The following is a 19,782-nucleotide window of genomic DNA, read 5'->3' as shown; positions in this document are numbered from 1 at the left end:
CAGGCGTAAGCGATAAATACTGTATATTTAGCTGAAAAGCTGTACAACACAAGAATTTCGTTTCCCTAGGAGGTTTCATGAAAAAGCTACAGGCGTGTCAATTGCAATCGTTTTTTTTAAACACATTTTAGCAAAGTCATGTACCATAAAAGTATGGTAATTAAAAACCATTAATACTTTCGCTTGGGTTTAAATAAAGTCGATGTTTTCTCTTTTGGCTAGACTTGACTATTTAGCTATGAGATATACAATATATTGTCATTAAACAACCCTATGTTTATTAATCTTCCTTGTTAAGCACAGTGGGAATGATAATGTAATGAGAATTAATTTAATCAGAGAGTGCTCACAAGCTGATTCTCTCCAGACACAGCTATATGAGCTCCACCAGTCCAGCTATCCAGCCATGTGGAATGCTACAGAACCCTAAACAGGCAATACACACTAGCCAAATATTTGACCAAGATATCCAGACACAGCTGGATGAGCTCCACCAGTCAAGACAGGCAAATAAGATACACTCTACAGACATTCACAACAGCGACATATCATTTGCACATATTGTTAAATTATTACTTGTTTTTCAGAAAGTTAAAAAAACACTTGAATTACTTTTCCAATAAAATAAAATTATTTTTCAAGAAATGTAATGCAAGATGCTTTCTAACGTCGGGCAATGTGTTTTTTATTTAATCTAACATTGATAGATTAAAAAATGATTCCTAATAGAAATTATTTACCTGCATAAATTTATAAAGGTTGTATTTTCATACAGTGAAGAGGTCTTTTTTAGTTATACAGTAGTTGTGCAAGCTCTGGTGAGTGTATCTTTTTTTGATGAGTTTCAAAGGACAATCACAGCTGTATGAGCTCCACCGGTCAGGACAGGAGGCTCTACTGTACACAGAGAGGGGCGGGAGGGGGGAACAAGCTGATACCCAAGCTGGATAAGCTCCACCAGTCAGGACAAGCGAATAAGATACACTCTACAGACATTCACAACAGCGACATATAAAACATTTGTACATATTGTTAAATTTTTACTTGTTTTTCAGGAAGTTAGAAAACACTTAAATTACTTATCCAGTCTCTCTAAATAAAATTATTTTTCAAGCAATGTAACTAATGTCCGGCAATGTGTTTTTTTTTAATCTAACATTGACAGCCACATCTTAAATCTTGTCAGTCAGCTCTTTTTTCTCTATTTGAATTGTGGTGATTCAAATAACTTGGGATCACAAGTGGTCTCAAAGTCACCGAGCTCATAGAGCTTCAACAACAGATGACAACTTCCTTAATCCTTCCTTATTCTTCCTAAAATTGTTAGACGGGGTGGGGGGCACTCGGGAACTCACACTGGGTGAGTTATGCAAGTTAGATTATGAATGAATAAAAGCATTTTATTAAAAACACGTTTGCGTTTGTTTGGGAGCTATATTATGTATTTTTCATATATAAGATATAATGATGTGCTCCTGCGTACACTTTGCACGACTTTAAAACCTATTAAAACAGGTTTTGATTTGTGTCTTTTTCACATTATCTGGCGAGCCTTGTTTTGTCAAAGAACCAGAGGTCATCTCGCTTTCAAAGGACAGTACAGACTTTCAAAAGTCCGCAAATGTATTAGCAAGGGTTAATTGCACTATGGACCACACATAGAAATGTAAAATAGTCTTCTTTAGGTGTGAGGGCAGGAGTGGATCGCAGCAGGCATACACAGCAAATAACAAGGAAACAAAGAACAGGGCAGGTGAGATGAGTATTCAAACAGTGAGTGATCAGAAAAAGGAAACAATTGTTATGCCTAGGTTTTCGACGCAAATGTTTTTTAACTTGCTAATGTTATGGAGGCGGAAAGACGCACCTCCCACCTTTGGGTGCCTGACTTGTCGCCATCTTTAACCATTCCATGTTCGAGTCGCAGTAGGTAGAGACACGTTTTCAACCATGTCATTTTGTAAAAGGGGGAGATATGTGGACAAGCCAAAGCCCAAACATCCTCTGAAGGTTCAGGTCTGGGGGGTATATCTAGAAGAGGCCCGGGACCACTTCTTATTTTCAAAGGAATTATGGATCGTGAATTCTTTGAGGAAGTCGTGGTAAAACAGCATGCTGTCCCATATATCAGGGAGCACTTTGGATCAAGGCACTGTCTCTTTCAAGACAATGATCCAAAACACACAGCAGCAAGGGCGAGGCTTATAGCAGAAGGAGTGAACTGGGTGAAAACTCCAGCCAAATCCCCAGATTTAAATCCGGTAGAGATGGTTTGGCATTCACTGAAAGACTATGTTTGGAAAACTGCTAAACCCACCACAAAACAAGAACTGATCAATGCGATCTACAAATTCTAGGAGGAAGAACTGACCGAACAAAATTGCAACAATTTTATTAACCGGCTGTTTCGTGTTCTTCCTATGATTGTTGAGCGGGGGGCATTCGGGAATGTGAGTCTGATTAAGAATGAATAAAATTTTTTTATTAAAGACGCGTTTGCGTTTGTCTGGGAGCTGACAAAGTAAAAAACAATTACTTTTTGACAATGAAAAACTCTCTCTCTCTCTCTTTCTCTCTCTCTGCTGGCATTTGTAATCATTTTTATTTTTAAATACATTTTAGCAAAGTCATGTACCATAAAAGTATGGTAATTAAAAACCATTAATACATTTGCTGGACAGAGAGGTGAACATTATTACGCAGAAGACAAAGGTAGCGATTTACGTTGCATTGTGCATTATGCTGCTGTAATACAGTTTAAAATAATTAAAAGTCTAAACAGTATCAGCTTTATTTATAGGTTGTAATTTAAAAAAAGTCAAAAACCGCACTCAAAATGCAATTTAGAGCTTTCTGGCAAGAGACACCCAAACTAATAATGTAACATGCTACTGTTTGTGCATGAACATAGTTATACTGTTATTTCTTTAGATACGCGATTGCATGTTTTTTTTTAAATCCCTGGTGGGACCGGGCGTCCATAAGAATCAAGTAATAGGTTTCATTGCGCTTTGACAGATCGTCTTTAAATCAATTGCTGATTTAAAGATTGACAGTAAATGTTTATATTGTAACGCATACTGTACAGCCTCCATTACTCTATAAAAATCTAAAAGATCGTTTGCACAGCCTAAGAGGGGGGGTCTGCTCTCAGTGACAGCTGACAATCGTCCATACACTCAAGTGAAAAAATTAATAACGCCAATGTAAATGTCGTATTTAAAATTTACAATTATTCATTGTTATTAAAAAATGACTTAAATTCGAACATGTTGTGATATTTAGAAATATAAAAAGTCAATTAATTGTCCATAACATTGCTATATTTTTTTTAAAGAAATGTTTGTTAAAAGAAAAGTCGTGGCTCTGGCTGGAGAACACCCAACCTGTGGTTTATAAGTCAGGCACCTAGACCACAGTACCACCTGCAAGGTCGCATGAGGAGTGGTGAAACAGCCCTACACAAACAGTATCAACAGACATCGTACAGCGTGTACTATTGTGTTGTAGTACATTAATATAATTATATTGTTATTAATTTCTTTAGATACGCGATTCCATATTATATTCCCTACTAATCAAATTCTAAAAGTATGCTTGTTGGCTCCGGTATCGAGCGTATTCACAGAAAAGCTTAAAACTACCACTTTTTATACACATGTTAGTTTAGGGAGAAATGGAATATTGGTGTGTATTTTTTCTTTAAAGTACTGAGACCAGCCATATACTGTAATACTGTGTGTTTATGTTCCAAAATTAATATTGTTTATGGCCTTCACACGTGTTATGCTCCTATTCTTTTTATGCTCAGCTACTAAGATTTTCCTTCAGTGGTAAAATTCCATTTAAATATTCAATACTAAAAGGGGTACAGTAAAGACATTTAAATCTTTCTACGATTGACCAACACACCACGAGTGCGCCTGTCGGTCAACCAATCACATACCGGGGTATGACGCAATTACCAATTACCAGCAGTACGTGTCTGTGCACTTTGAATGGCTGCATCTGTACCAATAGAAAATAAATGGGTTTTGACATCATAAATCAGTATCGATCAACGTCTCCAAAACAAACAAGAAAAATAGCATTTTTTAGAGAGCAATTACTTTGTTTTATATAGAATATAGAGTAAGTTAGTGGTTCTCAAACATTTTGGACCAAGTACCACCCCTGATCAAACCAAAGCATCCAACTACCACCTACTTTAACTACTAAATCTTCTTCTCATAGGAACCACAGAAAATCTCAGTGACCAACATGAGCACACATGCGCGCACACACTCACATACACATATAATAAAAATAGCACTGAGCACTTACCATTTCAGTGAGAGGGATGAGCCTGTTTAGTGGAGCAAAGCAGATGTGAATTCCTTGGTTGAGTCTTGATGCAATTCAAAACTTTGACAGCAGAGTCTAAAAGTTTTTTAATCCTCTGGCATTTTCTTGACAGCCAAGGCCTCGCAGTGGAAGCAGCAGTGCGTCCACTTCATATCTGGAACACCCTCTCTCTCTAATTTATGCAACTACACCGCTGTGTCTGCCTGTCATCACTTTAGTACCGTCTGTACAAACTCCGACGCATTTTTCCAGTCGATGCCATTCTCTTCGATAAATTCATTCAGAAGCTAAAATATGTGCTCTCCTGTACTTTTTGTTGGTAGCAGCTTACTGAACAGAAAGTACTCATGGGACGTGCCTTAAAAATCATATCTAACGTAAACGAGCAAATTGGCCAAATCAATGGCATCTACAGACTCATCTAATTGCATTGAAAAGCATTTGCTCATCTTAATGAGCTCTATCAGTGTACTTTTGACATCATCTGTCATATCAATAATTCTGCGAGTGACAGTGTCATTCGAAAGGGGCAGCTGGTCGATCTGTTTAGCAGCTTTATCTCCACACATAATATTTGTCAGCTCTTTTGCCAGCAGTAAACAAAGTTCTTCACCAATAGTGTGGCCTTTACCTGCTTTCGCAATCTGCAAGCTTGCATTTTTCCCCTTTTCTGTTTCAGGAGTCGGTCTCAGAAGTTAAAAGAAGTTTTATTTCATGCGCATGGAAGCGAAACAGAAATGCTCGTGTATTTTTCTCAAATTAACCTAGAACAGTCCTTAAATATTTTACTGTTATCTATTACGCTTTCCTGTGCTCACAAGATTGGCATTGTTCCAAAATCACACACATTCTCCTACCTCCCTATTTGCTGAAGATAACTTTTTTAAATACAAGTGGTCACTTACGTTCATAACATGCGTTCCGATACAATGGTATACTGTAGAATCACATAGTAGCACTTGTGTTCCACTCAAGTACAAGGGCAAACTGTATCATAGTACGTAGGCTGGGTATTTGACACTCTTTTTATTAAAATAGAAAATATTTAAACCTGACCCAATTTGTCAGTGCACACAACAAATTTCCAGGGTCATCTGGCGTACCACCTGGGGGAGCGTCACATACTACCAGTGGTACGCGTACCACAGTTTGAGAACAATGGGAATAAGTGATTGGATTTATGAGCAATCTAATTTCTTATTCTTTTAAACAGTGAAATTTCAACTACAAAAGATTGCACCAGAGACAGCACCAGCACTGCTTGCCATAAAAGTTCAGGAAAGGGTGAATTAAGCCATAATACAGTAATTTGGTAATTAGTAATAACAGTTTAAAATGTACATAGATTAATGTAAACATGCTGGAAACTTCACAATTAAAGAGCTCTGTAGGACAAGAAAAAAAATTAGAGTAACCTTAAGCTTTTTAAGGCTTAAACTAAAATTCAGTCTAAAGAATTATGTCAAATGAAAATTTAGGACATTTAAGTGTTAGAGATGTAAATAAATACAAAAATGCACATGAGAAAAAAGTTTTAGAAATTGAGCTGGTTGTAGGGGTTTTGAGCATTTACTGGGACAATTATTAATTGTAGCACTAAGTCACAAAATGATTCTTTGCGGAATAACTCAGCAACACACACACAGATACTAATACACAAGAATATATTATTAATATATAAAATGTGCATATAAACATAAAAGATCTTAAGAGTGAGGGTTAGCAGAATACATAAGGTATAAAATCAATCATGAAGAGTAACAAATCAAGAGACATACATTCAGTATACCAGTCATTTATACTGTTTCATTAATGAGCTTTGATTACAACTTCTACACTACATACTTCTAACTTCTACACTAGAGCAAGTCACACTTTTTATACAGGAAGAAGACCGGTCATTCCATTTGTAGCGCTAGTCCTGAATACTGAGATTCAGCTGTCGACAGTTCCAACCGTAGTTCACTTGTTGATCAGGCGAGCATTCACGGTGGGGTACCAGCGGTTCATGAGGCTTTCTGCTGGGCTAACCTCAGGCGGATCCTTTGGTTACGCGCAAGCGAACTCCGATCTCGACTCTTAGAACAAAGTAAAGCCTGGCACTCGGACACACTGGCCGCCATGTGATTGTCCAAGCTGAGTCTGAGAATGTCCTGGAGGGGCCCCTTCCTGAAGGAACTATGGTTGTTCATTGGTTGAAAGTTCTGCGGAAATTTGAGACCCTGCCCTACCAGTTTCTGATTGGCTGATAGAGGTGGAGGATGAGTAACCATGCTCTCTTACATTAGGGTTTTAAACAATCTGGGATGAGACTCTCCCAAGGAATCTCCCAGACAGTAAGGCGCCAGAATGACCATTTATTAGGATGGATGGAGAATTTCAGCCTTGGGAGTTGTTCCATATCAGGAAACTCTATAAGATAGAAAAAAACTTTAAATCTGAACCAAATGGAATGGCCTCTCTGTGTCCAACACCACTAAGATGAGAGAGAGAGAGACTGGCAAGGGAGCAGCAAACTTAACTCCTATATTTAATAAGCCTTGCCGCTACATGGTGTTACTTTGAAATAAGCAAACAGAAAAAAGTCATGACCAGACATAGTGCAGAAAAGGGATGCAGGGACACTTGCAAAACCTTAGATATACAAAAAATCACAGAAGGCCATGTATAACAAAGAACATGTGAACCTGAAGCAGATTTGGCAGAGAGTGAGGGGCTTGAATAATCAAGTGCATTTCTGAGAATGAAGGTTTGATGGGTCAAAAAGAGTCAGAAAATTAACACATATGAAAAACAGTAATTTTATCAGAAAGCCTTACAGTATATGAATTAGTAGCAAACATAGTTTCATGGAAGGCTTCTCAAATAGTTGAGCATTCAGGTAGATCGTGAGGGGAAATGTTTTGTAAATATATTTTGTTAAAGCAAGTCAGGTTTTTTTTGCAAGACATAAAATACATTTTTCAAAGAAAGTAATTTAGGCTGTTAGTAATGGAACCACTCAATAAAGAAATAAATATAGAAATCTAAAGATTTTTTATTCAATGTTGGTAGCAGGATGAATTTAGGACTCGGCAGCTGTCAAGTTAAGATCAGTATATATTTTGTCACTGTGTTGGTGGTAGGTGGTAACAGTGAAAACAGATATTTAAAAATTAATCTTTTTGAGAAGGAGATTATAATTATAAATCTAACAGGATGGGGAAAGCTCAGAAAATATGTACAGTAAGATTGATCAGATCAGTATGCAAAGTCATTTAGCAAACAGGGTGTGAGTGACACCAATATAGTTTAGACCCTATTTTTTTCTGAACCAGGGAAAATCTGATCATGTTTCTCTATAACAATAACAAGAAACTTTATTTAATATAGCACATATCCAAGTATCTCAAAACAATATAGCAGGTGTAAAAACAGTTATAAGGACCACAAGTTACAAAGTAAATACAAATAAGAAAGACCAGCAGTTAGAAGTGCTACCGAAGTTAGAAAATGAAGCAGATACAGACACTAAAAAACAGCTTTTCTAAAAAGAAAGGTTTTGAGGTTAGATTTAAATGCACTCAGGTTAAGTGACTCTAATATCACTGGGGATACAAATCCAGAGCCCTGGGGTGTAGCTAGAGAAGGCCCTGTCACCCACAGAATGTAGATGTTCTTGAGGACAGCTAGAAGACCAGTCAGACGAATGAAGATTGCAAGGTGAGGAGTAGACAGATAAGAAGCCAGACAGGCACTGAATGAGGATGTTGAAGTTTACTCAAAACCTGATAGGAACTCAGTGCAAGGACTTGAAGATAGGCATAATGCAACCCGATCAGGTTTCTGGCTCTCAAATTCTGAACATATTGGACATGGTGTGGATTTAATTACCCCAGTGAAAAGGATGTGCAGTCATCATTTCTAGAAAAAGAAGCCCTTCTGGTTTCTCTAGTTCCCTTTAAATAAACTAAATCAGTATGACGTTCCACAATGCAGCTTTTTTTAATGCTCCATGGCCGGTTTTTACATATGATGTTTGTGATTTAAACACATTAATACAAGCAGGTTTTGAGGATTTAAGTTAGGCTGAGTTATTGCAGGGTCCAAAGCATTAGGAGTTATTTGCAGGCTAGTAACAGCGTGTCTGAAGAGGTCTTGCAAAAAAACCAACATACTGTATGTAAAATAACACAATACAGGTGTATATTAGAAATGAATGCAAAGTATATGGATATTCAAGGTATGGCTAGAATAAGAGATGCCAGGTTGCAGCAACTAAAGGAGAAGGATGGAAAGTTTGAAAAAGAAGTAGGGGTGGATGTATGGACAAAAGATCTACTAGCGGTAGAGTTAAGAAAGTAAGAGGAGCTTTGAACAGTGAGGAAGAAATAAATGAACAACACAGAAGCTGGAATGTTGACCTGAAACTTCCTGTAGTAACAGTATAGTTGAAATGAAGAATGAAGAGGAGTTGGGACAGGGATGAAAATTACAATAGAATTTTCAGTTTCTCAAAGTAGTAGAAAAGCTTTCATCTAGAATAACTGAAAGTGTTATCTGCAGGCTGCAAAAAAATGGCAGGTACAGTAAAATTAGACAAAGATTGTTTGGTACTATGTGGTAGATGAAAAGGCACAGGTTAGAAGTAAGTTCTCATGGAGCATGTTAAGACTAGAGATGTAGGTAGGAAAAAGATAATTTGGGGAAAGTTGAGGAATACACTGGTACCTGTAGAGTACGTGGAGAAAACCCACATGAACCCAGAGAGAACATGCAAACTCCACACATACTGTACCCCAGAAAGTTCGACGTTACATTCAGAAATACAATCGTATGTTTTGATGACACTTTGCTAAAATTGATAAAAACCTAAAGGTGATTAAAATGTATAATCTTTCCACATGTCATGTCATTAGGAAGTACAATAAGATCCCGCTTTGTTTAACAATGGTTTAAAAAATAAATATAATTGGTGAGAAAGTAGTTCTCCTTACTGATAATTAAAGGACTTAGAAGTCAAAGGAAATGATTTACGTTGCTTAATTTTAAAAGCTAAGTTATACAGGCAGACGCGATCTGTGCCTTAAGCGTTCCAGGCTGCAGACGGCTCATTCTGTATTACAGAGCTCCGCGCCTCCTCCCTCTCTCAGTGCCGCCTCTTCTCTGACACAGAGCAGTGGGCGGGGAGCTATTTTCCCAGCCTCTGATTGGGGAAAAAAAGACCTACTGATCCGCTTCATACCACAGGAAGATGGTAGAATATGATTTTTTTCTTTGTGTTTATGAAATTCAAGTATTTTAAATGTTTAATTAAAAAGTAACTTACAGTGTAAGTTTCCAAGCTGTTCACGAGGAAGAAAAATCATCCGTTTTAATGCACATAAAAAGTGTTTTTTAACTAAAGCCGTTTTAATAGCTTTTAAAAGTCATGCAATTCCTAAGTTAGGCAGGGACATGTCATTGTTTTTTTCTTAATAAAAAATCGCCCATGGTGCCTCCAGTTAAATTGTAGAGATTTTTGTTTGAAGGTGTCGGTGTGTTTTGACTATGTTACATGTGGGAGTATGTGTAGTCACGTGTAAAAAGTGTGCAGTGTTGTATATTTTTGGGAGGAATGGGGTTTGTTTAGTTTCATTATCGTTGTTTTTTTTCTTTTTAGTGGGATTTGTATAGTATATAGGGGTTGTATTTGTGTACTGTATGCTGTTTATTGCTTCACATTATTATTGTTTATTATTTTTATTTTATGTGTTGTTATACTTTAAACCCTGGTTGTTGTTTTTTTCTTCAAATGGGAATGTTGTTTTTCTCAACATATCTACAAACAACAATAATAAAATCTCCAGTTCACTTACTCCAGTGTTGGTAATTTACATTGAGATTAAATTGAAGAAAACAACAACAACAACCCTATAACTAATTAAAATAACTATAAGAAGATAACATAATAATAAAATATACTAATATTTGTGAAGCAATTTTTATTATGGTTAAAAGTCAAAGTCTTTCTTTCTGTTTTCCTTTTCATTGTACTATAACTCTGTGTGTCTCCCTGTTTCCCACTGTCTCCCTTCCTGACATTTTCTTCTTCCTTCTGGACCCCAAATTTTGAAGCAGCAGTTATCTTCATCATCCTCCTCCATGGACACTCTGAGATGATAATGACATGATGTTGTATATTACTGGAGAGCTGGGTGTTGTAGTGAAGACTTAAACAGAAAGATGTTGATGAGCTGTGCAGATGTTCAGCTGTGCTCCTGTCTTTTTATCTGCAGGATTTCATGCTGTGACCTAACAAAGAGAGGCTGTGAAGATCTGGCCTCTGCTCTTCAGTCTCAACACTCCAGTCTGAGAGAGCTGAATCTGAGTTACAATGACCTGGGGGATTCAGGAGTGAAACTGCTGTCTGCAGCTCTGAGGGATCCCAACTGTAAATTAACAACCCTGAAGTAAGTGAACACTGGTGATTTCTTAGTTTTTTATTGTTTTATTTAAGTATCCTGAGATACACAACATTCCGTTTTTCCCATCCATTAGAAAAGAAATACATAGAAAGTAAATAACAAAAAAGAAGGGGGGCATCTAGAAAGACAAAAAACTGCTGTGCAGTTTTATACAAGTTCTTGTTTGTGGCTTCTTTGTTAATATCTCATTACTGAGAGACTCGACATGCAATCTTTCCCATTTCGCCCATCTTTTTTACATGTGTATACAGTATGTTGTTGTTGATTTATAATTCTGTGAGTAATATTCTTCATGAGATTTCATTCACAGAGTCCTTCTTCATTTGAACACAAGGTCTTTCCAGCTTTAACCAGTTTCTAGTGATTTATTTCATGGCTGCAGTTCTGACAGTTCTGAACAAGTATCTTCCTTTCTCTGAAGGCAGTTCATCTGGTGTTTGACCAAGAAATAAAAGGACTCCTAATGAGGATTTGTTTATATTTCTTTAATAATTTTTCATCAATTTATTTTCATACCAAAAGGTGTTTACAATATGCCAGGTTTTCCTTGCAATTCGTCCAACAATTTGTGATTCCAAATTTATAATATTTTGTTTGTAATTGGTGTTTCTTTCAATATTTAATATGAACTTTTTACTCATATTCTCTCCATGAATGGGGATTGCTGGATTTATGCAGATTTGAATGATATTAGATTCTTCAATTGCTGTGGAAGTGCCAACCTCCTTTTTTCACCTGTGTCTTACTCTTGTATTCCTCCTGTATATTCTGATATTTTATACACATCTGAAAGGATGTAGCTATGGAAATAAGTTAGGTATGCAAAATTTATCAATTTTTTAGTCTCTTATCTTAGAGTCTCATTTACTTCTTCTCAGCTTTGAATTTCCCCAGTGTTTTCTCCTCTGTCTCTGTACTTTGACTTTGCCTGTTTGACCACATCTTGGACTGATCCTTGTGCTTTGAACCCTGCATGTTAAACGACTCTCCTTCAGACTCTGCCTGGTGCTTTAATCACCTCCCTCTGTTTCCTTGTGTTGTCTTATGCTCTGATAGAATAAATCAGTGGTGACAAGCATCTCCTCGTCTTCTTCCCCTGTATGAATTTAAGCTCTCTGACAGAATACTATTAGCCTGTTCTTGTGCTTTTGGTTGTATATAAAAAAAACATTGTGAAAACCTACAAGTCCACGTTTTTTTCATTTTGGTTTTTGTGTTTGAAGATACAGTTTAGTTTAGCCAAATTGTCTATTTCCACCTGGAATGACGTCCTCTCAAACAGTTTATAGTAACTCTGCAATTACAAAATGTAATTATACAGTAGAACTATACAGTATACAGTAGAAGTCTTAGATTTCTTATACTATATGTCTTACTGTGTCCTCTCACCAGGTAGAAATATGCAGGATGAAAAAAAACAAAAATATTTTTTTCTTGGTTTTCAAAAGATCATATTTTCACATTTTAGCCTTGTCAGACAGCTGAAAATGCTTGTAGATGTTACCATATGTGTACTAGCTTGGATAAAACATCAAGACGAATTTGTAAATATAAATAAAGTTACTTAATTTTTGTGAATACAGGACCTGGAATGATAATGTTCACATATCCAGAATTATTATTCAAAAATATGAAAAGCTATAATAGTTATTGCTATATTACTATATAACCCCCCCCCCCCCCCCAGTGTGTTGTGTATATTGTATAATGTATTGCCTTGTAATTTGCACTATCTGCACTTTGTGCTATGTGTATCCTGACTACTATCCTGTCTACAATGTCTATGTCAGTGTCCTGTCTCTCCTGCCTATATTTGCACCGTGGACCAGGAGGAATGATATTTCATTCTACTGTAGACTGTTAAAAAAAACGTGAACTTGAACTAATCCTCTGGGCAGTGCTTGAGGAGTTTTAATTGATTTTCACTGCCAGCTTTTCAGCAGGGGTGAGTTGTTGACAATAGATGACCCCTGGTTGCTAAGTAAACAAACCGGTTGCTGAGGTTTTGTTTTTCTTTCCTGAGTCATGTTACAGAGGCAGTGATGTCTCCTAGGGCTCTAAATGGTCAATAATGAATGACAGCAATTTGAACCAATTAGATCCCCTTTTTTCAGACTTCGTTGTAGTGGTCAGCCAAACAAATGTACTCTTTTGGTTTCCATTGACCCAGTGGTTTAGCATGCGTGTAACCTGTTTCTCAGTGCACATTAACATCTATGGCTGTGATTATGCCAATGAATATGCCAGCAGCCATATAACCCTGCAAATCACAACTGGCAGCTCACTGAAGGTCAGCGGGTGTGAGCCTGACCAGTACCTGGATGGGAGACCTCCTGGAAAAAACTAAGGTTGCTGTTGGAAGTGGTGTTAGTGGGGCCACTAGGGTGCACTCACCCCACAATCTGTATGTATTCTAATGCCCCAGTATAGTGACAGGGAGACTATACTGTAAACAGGCTCTATCCTTTGAATGAGATGTAAAACCGAGGTCTGTCTGTGGTCATTAAAATACCAGGGTGTTTCTCGGAAAGAGTAGGGTTACTACCCTGGCATCTTGGCCAAATTTCCCATGGGACTTTACCTATCATAGCCTCCTAATACTCCCCATCTGTGAATTGACTTCATCACCCTGTTCTCCTCCTCACTGAGAGCTGGTGTGTTGTGAGCGTACTGGTGCATCATCCAGATGGAGGTTGTATATTGGTGGTGGTGAAGGGGATCCCCATTATCTGTAAAGAGCTTTGAGTGGAGTGTCCAGAAAAGTGATATAAGTGTAAGCAATTCTTATTAATTATTGTCTAATTTTATATGTTTTCATCAGCTTTTGATTTTTAGGTTGCATTTTGGTGTGTGAGATCATTGTTATTATCGGTTTATGATAACGGCATCTGTAGTACAAATGCTGTACTACGGTGAAAGAAAACTTTTTGTCTGTTCCAGTCTCATGGTTTGTTTTAGAAGATATTGGAGGTGACTTGTAAGTTGTAAAAAGTAACCTGATTAATTAAGATTAAAATTAGTTTATGTTTTAGTGTGCAGAAGATGCTGGAGCCTCAGTTGTGTCACATCCTGCTAGAAAGCTTTCCACATGATGTAGAATAACATGACGAGTCTTCAACATTAGGGTTTACTGTTCTCCATAAGTCTAAGAGTCTATTAGATTGAATCATCTTCAAATAATTACAGGTATTCCTGTAACATCACCTGCCAATAACTTTGCACATTAAGATGTGTCCTTCTTCATATACACTTACACCACGTACATATACTGTCCGTAGTGTAGTGTACGTGTATACTGTATGTACACTTTCATCAGTGTTATGTCAGCATGTCCAATCTTTCCAAGGACATAATATATAGTCACAGTAATAGGTTTATTCCATGCTGAAAAAAAGAAGCAAGAGAACACAACGTTTCGGCCGTGGAGCCTTCTTCAGGTGTGAGAGAGACAAGGCAGTAGGCAAAGGTAATGTAGCGGGAGAACAAAGGCTGGGAGGGAGGAGGAGTGAGAGGCGGGAGCAGGGGACAGAAAGAGAGGCCAATCAAGAGGTGTGAAGTCAGAATAGGTGTAGAGAGGTGTGAAATGAAACTTCCAATGAATGGAGAAAATTTAAAAGAACAGTAGTCTGTCGTTAAGAGAAGGGAGAAGGTGTGATCCTAGCTGCAGAATCATTTTGGTTTCGGTAGTCTTTCTGATGTATGAGTTCGGAAAACCGTCTTTGAGAACACAGACGGAGAGATTAGAGTGGTCGTGGCCGTCAGAGTTGAAATGAGAAACAATGGGCTTGGAGAGATCTTTAATCTTCACAGCAAACAGGCCATACAGTATTGGAAAAAAGAACAATCTGCCAACCAACTAAAACACACTCATATTCATTTTCAAGTTTTGGCTTCTTGTTCGCTTACATCGACTAGTGAGCAGGAAGGGCCAGTTTTATATCACAATCCTCGCAAACTCTTGCTCTCGCCAGGGTTGAGACCAGCAGATTCTCGTCTTCCTTCACCAACATGGCAACCATGCAGTACTTTCACTTAGTTAATGATTTTGAACTGAAATTTGCAGAATTTTTGCAATACTACTTTGATACCAAGAGTTAAAACCCTGTCTGAGAGCTTGGGACCTCTGAGTGAGGTGTGGATAAATATTGCAGGTGGGGTCATGATTTTGATTGGGAGCAAGTGGGAATTAAATAGAAAGAAAAGTTCCACTCAGTGCTCTATATTCAGACACATCTTTCTACAGTCTTCTTCATCCCACTGTGTCTCACCTTCCCTGTAATAAAACTGTGATGAGAAATATAAGATGCCTGATCTTGTAAGAAAAGCTTCCCCTCTCATTTCCGTGTCCCGCAGGTTTAAACTTGCTCCTCACTCTCTTGTTCCTCTTTAACTTTGTCTCTTTCTTTCTCTTGTCTGTTCTCCATTTGTCTCAATCACTGTCTTCACAGCAGTAATGCCAGCTAGACCCTTTTCTGTAGTGCTTCTCAGTCAGTATAGAAGTGGTTATTCAGCAATAAGACCAGAGGGGAGTAAGGAGCACTCTGCTTCAACAGTGTGGACAGTGTTGCACACACCTTTCCCCAAAACTTTAAAACTCTAAAATATCAGTGCTTTCCCATACTACAGGAGAGAGTGTGCCTGTGACTCCCTGGGAACACAGTGTGCACTTTGGGGAATCAGTAATATGCATTTAAACTGACCCCGAGACAATAGATGTGTCCTAGGAATTAAGTTAAAAAGGATCAACTGGTGATTGGGATTTCTCAAAGCAAGATTTAGATCATTCCAAATAGTGTCCAATGAGAAGTGTATCCATGAATGACACATCAATTTCCAGCTGTTATAGATCCTTAAGGATTTATATCAGGATCCAAGTAACAAAGAGTAACATTAGGACACTATTCACTAAGCTGTGTCCCCTGCATCTGTTATCTTACATAAGGGGTGACCCAGAGCTCCATGTCCTAGGTAACCCCATAAAAACACACAGCAGAGGGAAGTAACAAAGAATGAAAAATTTTGTATATTATCCCTAACAATGGCAGATGCAAATGTTATTTCCCTTATTCAACAATTGAAGAAAAAGAAACGGGCATCCATCAGATAATATACAAGTTTTGATAAAAACTGGACAGTGTGAGCCCCATGTAGTCTGATTTTAATATGTCTTTCCACTAGGCACCACACTGTAATTGAGTACAAAACAATGGGTTTAATTGTCATTCTTTAAAAGTCAATTTTCTAAAGTTGTAGCTCATGAAAATACCCAGATTTTTTTCCAGTGCTTTTCCAGTGCTACTCCAGTGTCTTCTACTGAAACTGGGGGAACAAAGGCAGCACATTCTGCATGAAGGTTTTATAAAGCCAGGTCCATGGGTCTCAAAACCTTTTCAAAATCTAAAATTATACAGATACTTATTGGCAGTTATAGACACACAGTCATAGTTTTATAAGCAAATGGTAAAAGAGATGTTATCTTCTGGCAGCTCAGTTATAAATTTCTTAAAGATCAGAGTTTGCAATCCACTTTTTTTTTTCTTTGTAATCCACATTTTCTTCCAATATGTGGCCTTTTTGAGAGGTTTGAGGTGCCTGAAATGTATGAGCAATAAGTAGGCATAGCACAAACCCTCATTTCATACACCACAGCTGTCACACACCTCTCTCACTTTTTCTGTAAACTTAGTAGCCTTGATTTGTATTTCCATCAGTACAATTGGTGATGTTAATGAACTGACAAGGTTTTCTTAGCCTTTCAAAATAAAAAATAAAATTAAAATAAAATTATGAAAATGTCCATTATTATTATCAGTGAGCTACTGGCAGTGACACTGACAAGGCAGACCTGTGCAGCGTATGCACAGAGTGGCATCAGAGTGAGGAGCCAGGGAGGTTGTGTATTTGTTTTTTATAACGGAAAGTGTGTTGAGTCTCAGCACGAGTGGGATGTGATGAAGAGAGACTCGGGGTTGTTAATGTGAGAGGTCTGAGTGCGGGAGTGAGTCTCTGGAGACTGTGTGTGTGAGACTTAGTCTGGTGGCTTCAAGTGAGGATGTCAGAAGCTGGAGGTGGACCTGGAAGTCGAAGTGCTGACTGGCCGTGAGGGGACCAGTGAGTGTCATGTGGGAGCAGGAGGCTCCAGATCAGGGAAAGAGCAGGAAGCTGCTTGTGGTGACTCGGAGCAGAGGGTGCCATCTCCCTGAAAGGGACCAGCCGGAGGGCGTGTGAGAGGTGAGGCTCGGTGAGTCCAGGAATCTGCCACAGAAGGGCTCGGCTCGGTGACCTTTATGATCTCAGAGGACATCAGATAGAAAGGCCAGTGGAGTCAGTGAGCTGGAGACTCAGGGCCTAAGAGTTTGTGAGACAGGGACCCAGAGGTCTCTGAGGATGTGTGCCCCATGCTCTGGTGCCATGATGAGGGAGTGAGCACATCACCATTCTTGAAGGAGAGTGGTTGCAAAAAATGTGAAAACGTTCCCAGCAGGCTGTAAGGGGTGTGTCTGGAGTGGTGGACACGCCTGTTTGTTGGGGTCACTACCACCGTGATGTCACAGTATCATGGAGAAATGTGGTTAGTTTTCTAACTAACCTGGAATCTATATCAATGGTTGTTATGGTCCTCAGTTGGAGAGTTATTATTTTTTCCCTAATTGTTTTCTCCTTTTTTTCTGGGTGCTGCCAATTAAGATACTGTATTAAGCAAATGAGGCATAAGCATTCAAAAGGGGGAATACTGAGAGACTTTGTTTTGGTATGGCCTCATTGTTAGGCACGACCACCTTTCCGTTTTTTTTAGTCAGTTAGTTTGTCGGGGGGGGGGGGGGGGGGGGGTATTTTCTTTGTCTTTCCCCTCCCAATTGGAATACAAATGTGCACCTCTGCCTCCCTGTGTTTTTTGGTATAAAACAGTTTGTTTTCTCAAACATAATTGCTTCTCTCTCACACATTATAATAGTAATTTTAACAGAACTAATGTCAATAGTACTCTATTGACAATGGAGTCCAACTGTATCAATATTAATGGTATTCAAGTGAAATGTACAGATGGATCCCAAGTCTAAAGATTTCCCCTGTGGCAGACAAAGTCTGGGGCAGAATTCTGGTTCAGTTTCCTGACTCGTACAAAGTGGATGCAGTCACACGGTCGATTCCTCTGCCAAATTATGATTGAGATTGTTTATTGCTTCACATTTTGATTATGTGTTGTTATAGTTATAACCTTGCTTGTTTTTGTTTAAATTGTTTATTTCTTCAAAAGAGAATGTTGTTTTCCTCAACACATCTACCAATAACAATCAAAATCTCCAGTTCTCTTTCTCTAGTGTTGTTAATTTACATTTTGTATGAATTCAACCATGTGAAGAATAACAACCAAAGCTATAACTTTAACAAAACGCCATAAAATGTGAAGCAATTTCTATTATAGTTAAAAGTCAAAGTCTCTCTCATTCTATTTCCCTATTCCAACCATTGTAGCTTCATGTGTCTCCCTGTTTCCCACTGTCTCCCTTCCTGACAGTTTCTTCTCATCTTTCTTCTTCCTTCTGGAACTCAAAATTTGAAGCAGGTTATCTTCATCATCCTCATCCATGGACACTATGAGATGGATAATGACATGATGTTGTATATTACTGCTGAGCTGGGTGTTGTAGTGAAGACTTGGAAAGAAGGATGTGGATGAGCTCTACAGATGTTCAGCTGTGCTCCTGTATTTTTGTCTGCAGGATGAGTAAGTGTGGACTAACAGTGAGATGTTGTGAAGATCTGGCCTCTGCTCTTCAGTCTCAACACTCCAGTCTGACAGAGCTGGATCTGAGTGACAATAAACTGGGAGTTTCAGGAGTGAAACTGCTGTCTGCAGCTCAGAGGGATCCCAACTGTAAATTAACAACACTGAAGTAAGTGAACACTGGTGATTTATTTTTATTGTTTTATTTAGATATGTTAAGACTCACAGCATTCCGTTTTTCACATGCATCAAAAGGTAACACCTAGAAAATACAAAACAAAAAAGAAGGGTGACATATAAAAGTATTTTTTGTCTAATTTTATACACGTTCTTGTCTTTGGGCTCTTTGTAAACATATGATTACTGAGAGGCTCAAAACACAACCTTTCCCATTTTTTAAAATATATACTGTATATGTTGTAGATTTTTAATTCTGTAGGTAATTTTCTTCTTGAAAGTTATTCTAGATTTGAACACTAGGTCCATTTGAATCTTACCCTTATCTCTTATATTCCTCCCTTTTTTATAATATTTTATATACATCTGAAAGGAAGTAGCTATGGAAGTGAGTTAGATTTGCAATATTTATCAATATGTTTATCTCAAGGTTCTTCCGGATGCTATTATCATATTTTAATTTGCATGCAGTATGATGCGCCACGCCCACCGCGTTTTGACGCAGTGTACTCTATGCATTTTGAATGGCTGGATCCGTATATTAAAGGGGATCTGCAATGGTTATTTTACATTTTGGGATTATAATGAATCTGCAATGATGAGTGCATTTCAAATCATAAGGAAACTACCAAGTACAAGATAACATGTACCATAACAATCTCCAATTTATATCACAAAACAGATGAAGTGTCAATGTATGGGTAGTGCCATATTGCCATCATTGTCTGTGATTCAGAATGAGGCATGCCTTAGACCAAGTGAATTTTGCTACTATGTTAATTCTAAATATTATTAGAATAATATATTAAATATTCTAAATATATCTGCCAGGTGTTTGTCCATTAATTTCTATCTAATATTTTATAATTTTGTTTGATGATTCCACAGTGTTTGCTAATCCAACTAATTTGGTATCATGAAGAGCTCATTGGTATTAATTAAAAAGAGCAGTGGTCCTAGTACAGATCTCCAATAATTACATCACTGCAGTTTGACTCTTATCTTATTTCCTTTCTCTATTTATTAAATAATTCTCAATACAAACACACATTCTCTTTGCCTGTATTTTATGAATTAATATTTTAT

At 37.8% G+C, this 19,782-nt stretch overlaps 1 protein-coding gene across 1 annotated transcript in view; it reads left to right on the top strand.

The window, feature by feature from the left end:
• Positions 1-19,782, top strand: part of LOC148646899 (protein NLRC3-like) — a 1,251,308-nt gene that overhangs the window by 359,072 nt on the left and 872,454 nt on the right. Inside the window, exon 5 of the mRNA XM_088608945.1 lies at positions 10,602-10,775. Within this exon, the coding sequence (XP_088465071.1) occupies positions 10,602-10,775 (174 nt within the window). The remainder of the gene's footprint in view (positions 1-10,601; positions 10,776-19,782) is intronic.

The sequence above is a fragment of the Lepisosteus platostomus genome, chromosome 16, assembly GCF_059453375.1.
Source record: "Lepisosteus platostomus isolate fLepPlt1 chromosome 16, fLepPlt1.hap1, whole genome shotgun sequence".
Lineage (NCBI taxonomy): Eukaryota > Metazoa > Chordata > Actinopteri > Semionotiformes > Lepisosteidae > Lepisosteus > Lepisosteus platostomus.
This window is presented reverse-complemented; position numbering and strand designations above follow the sequence as displayed.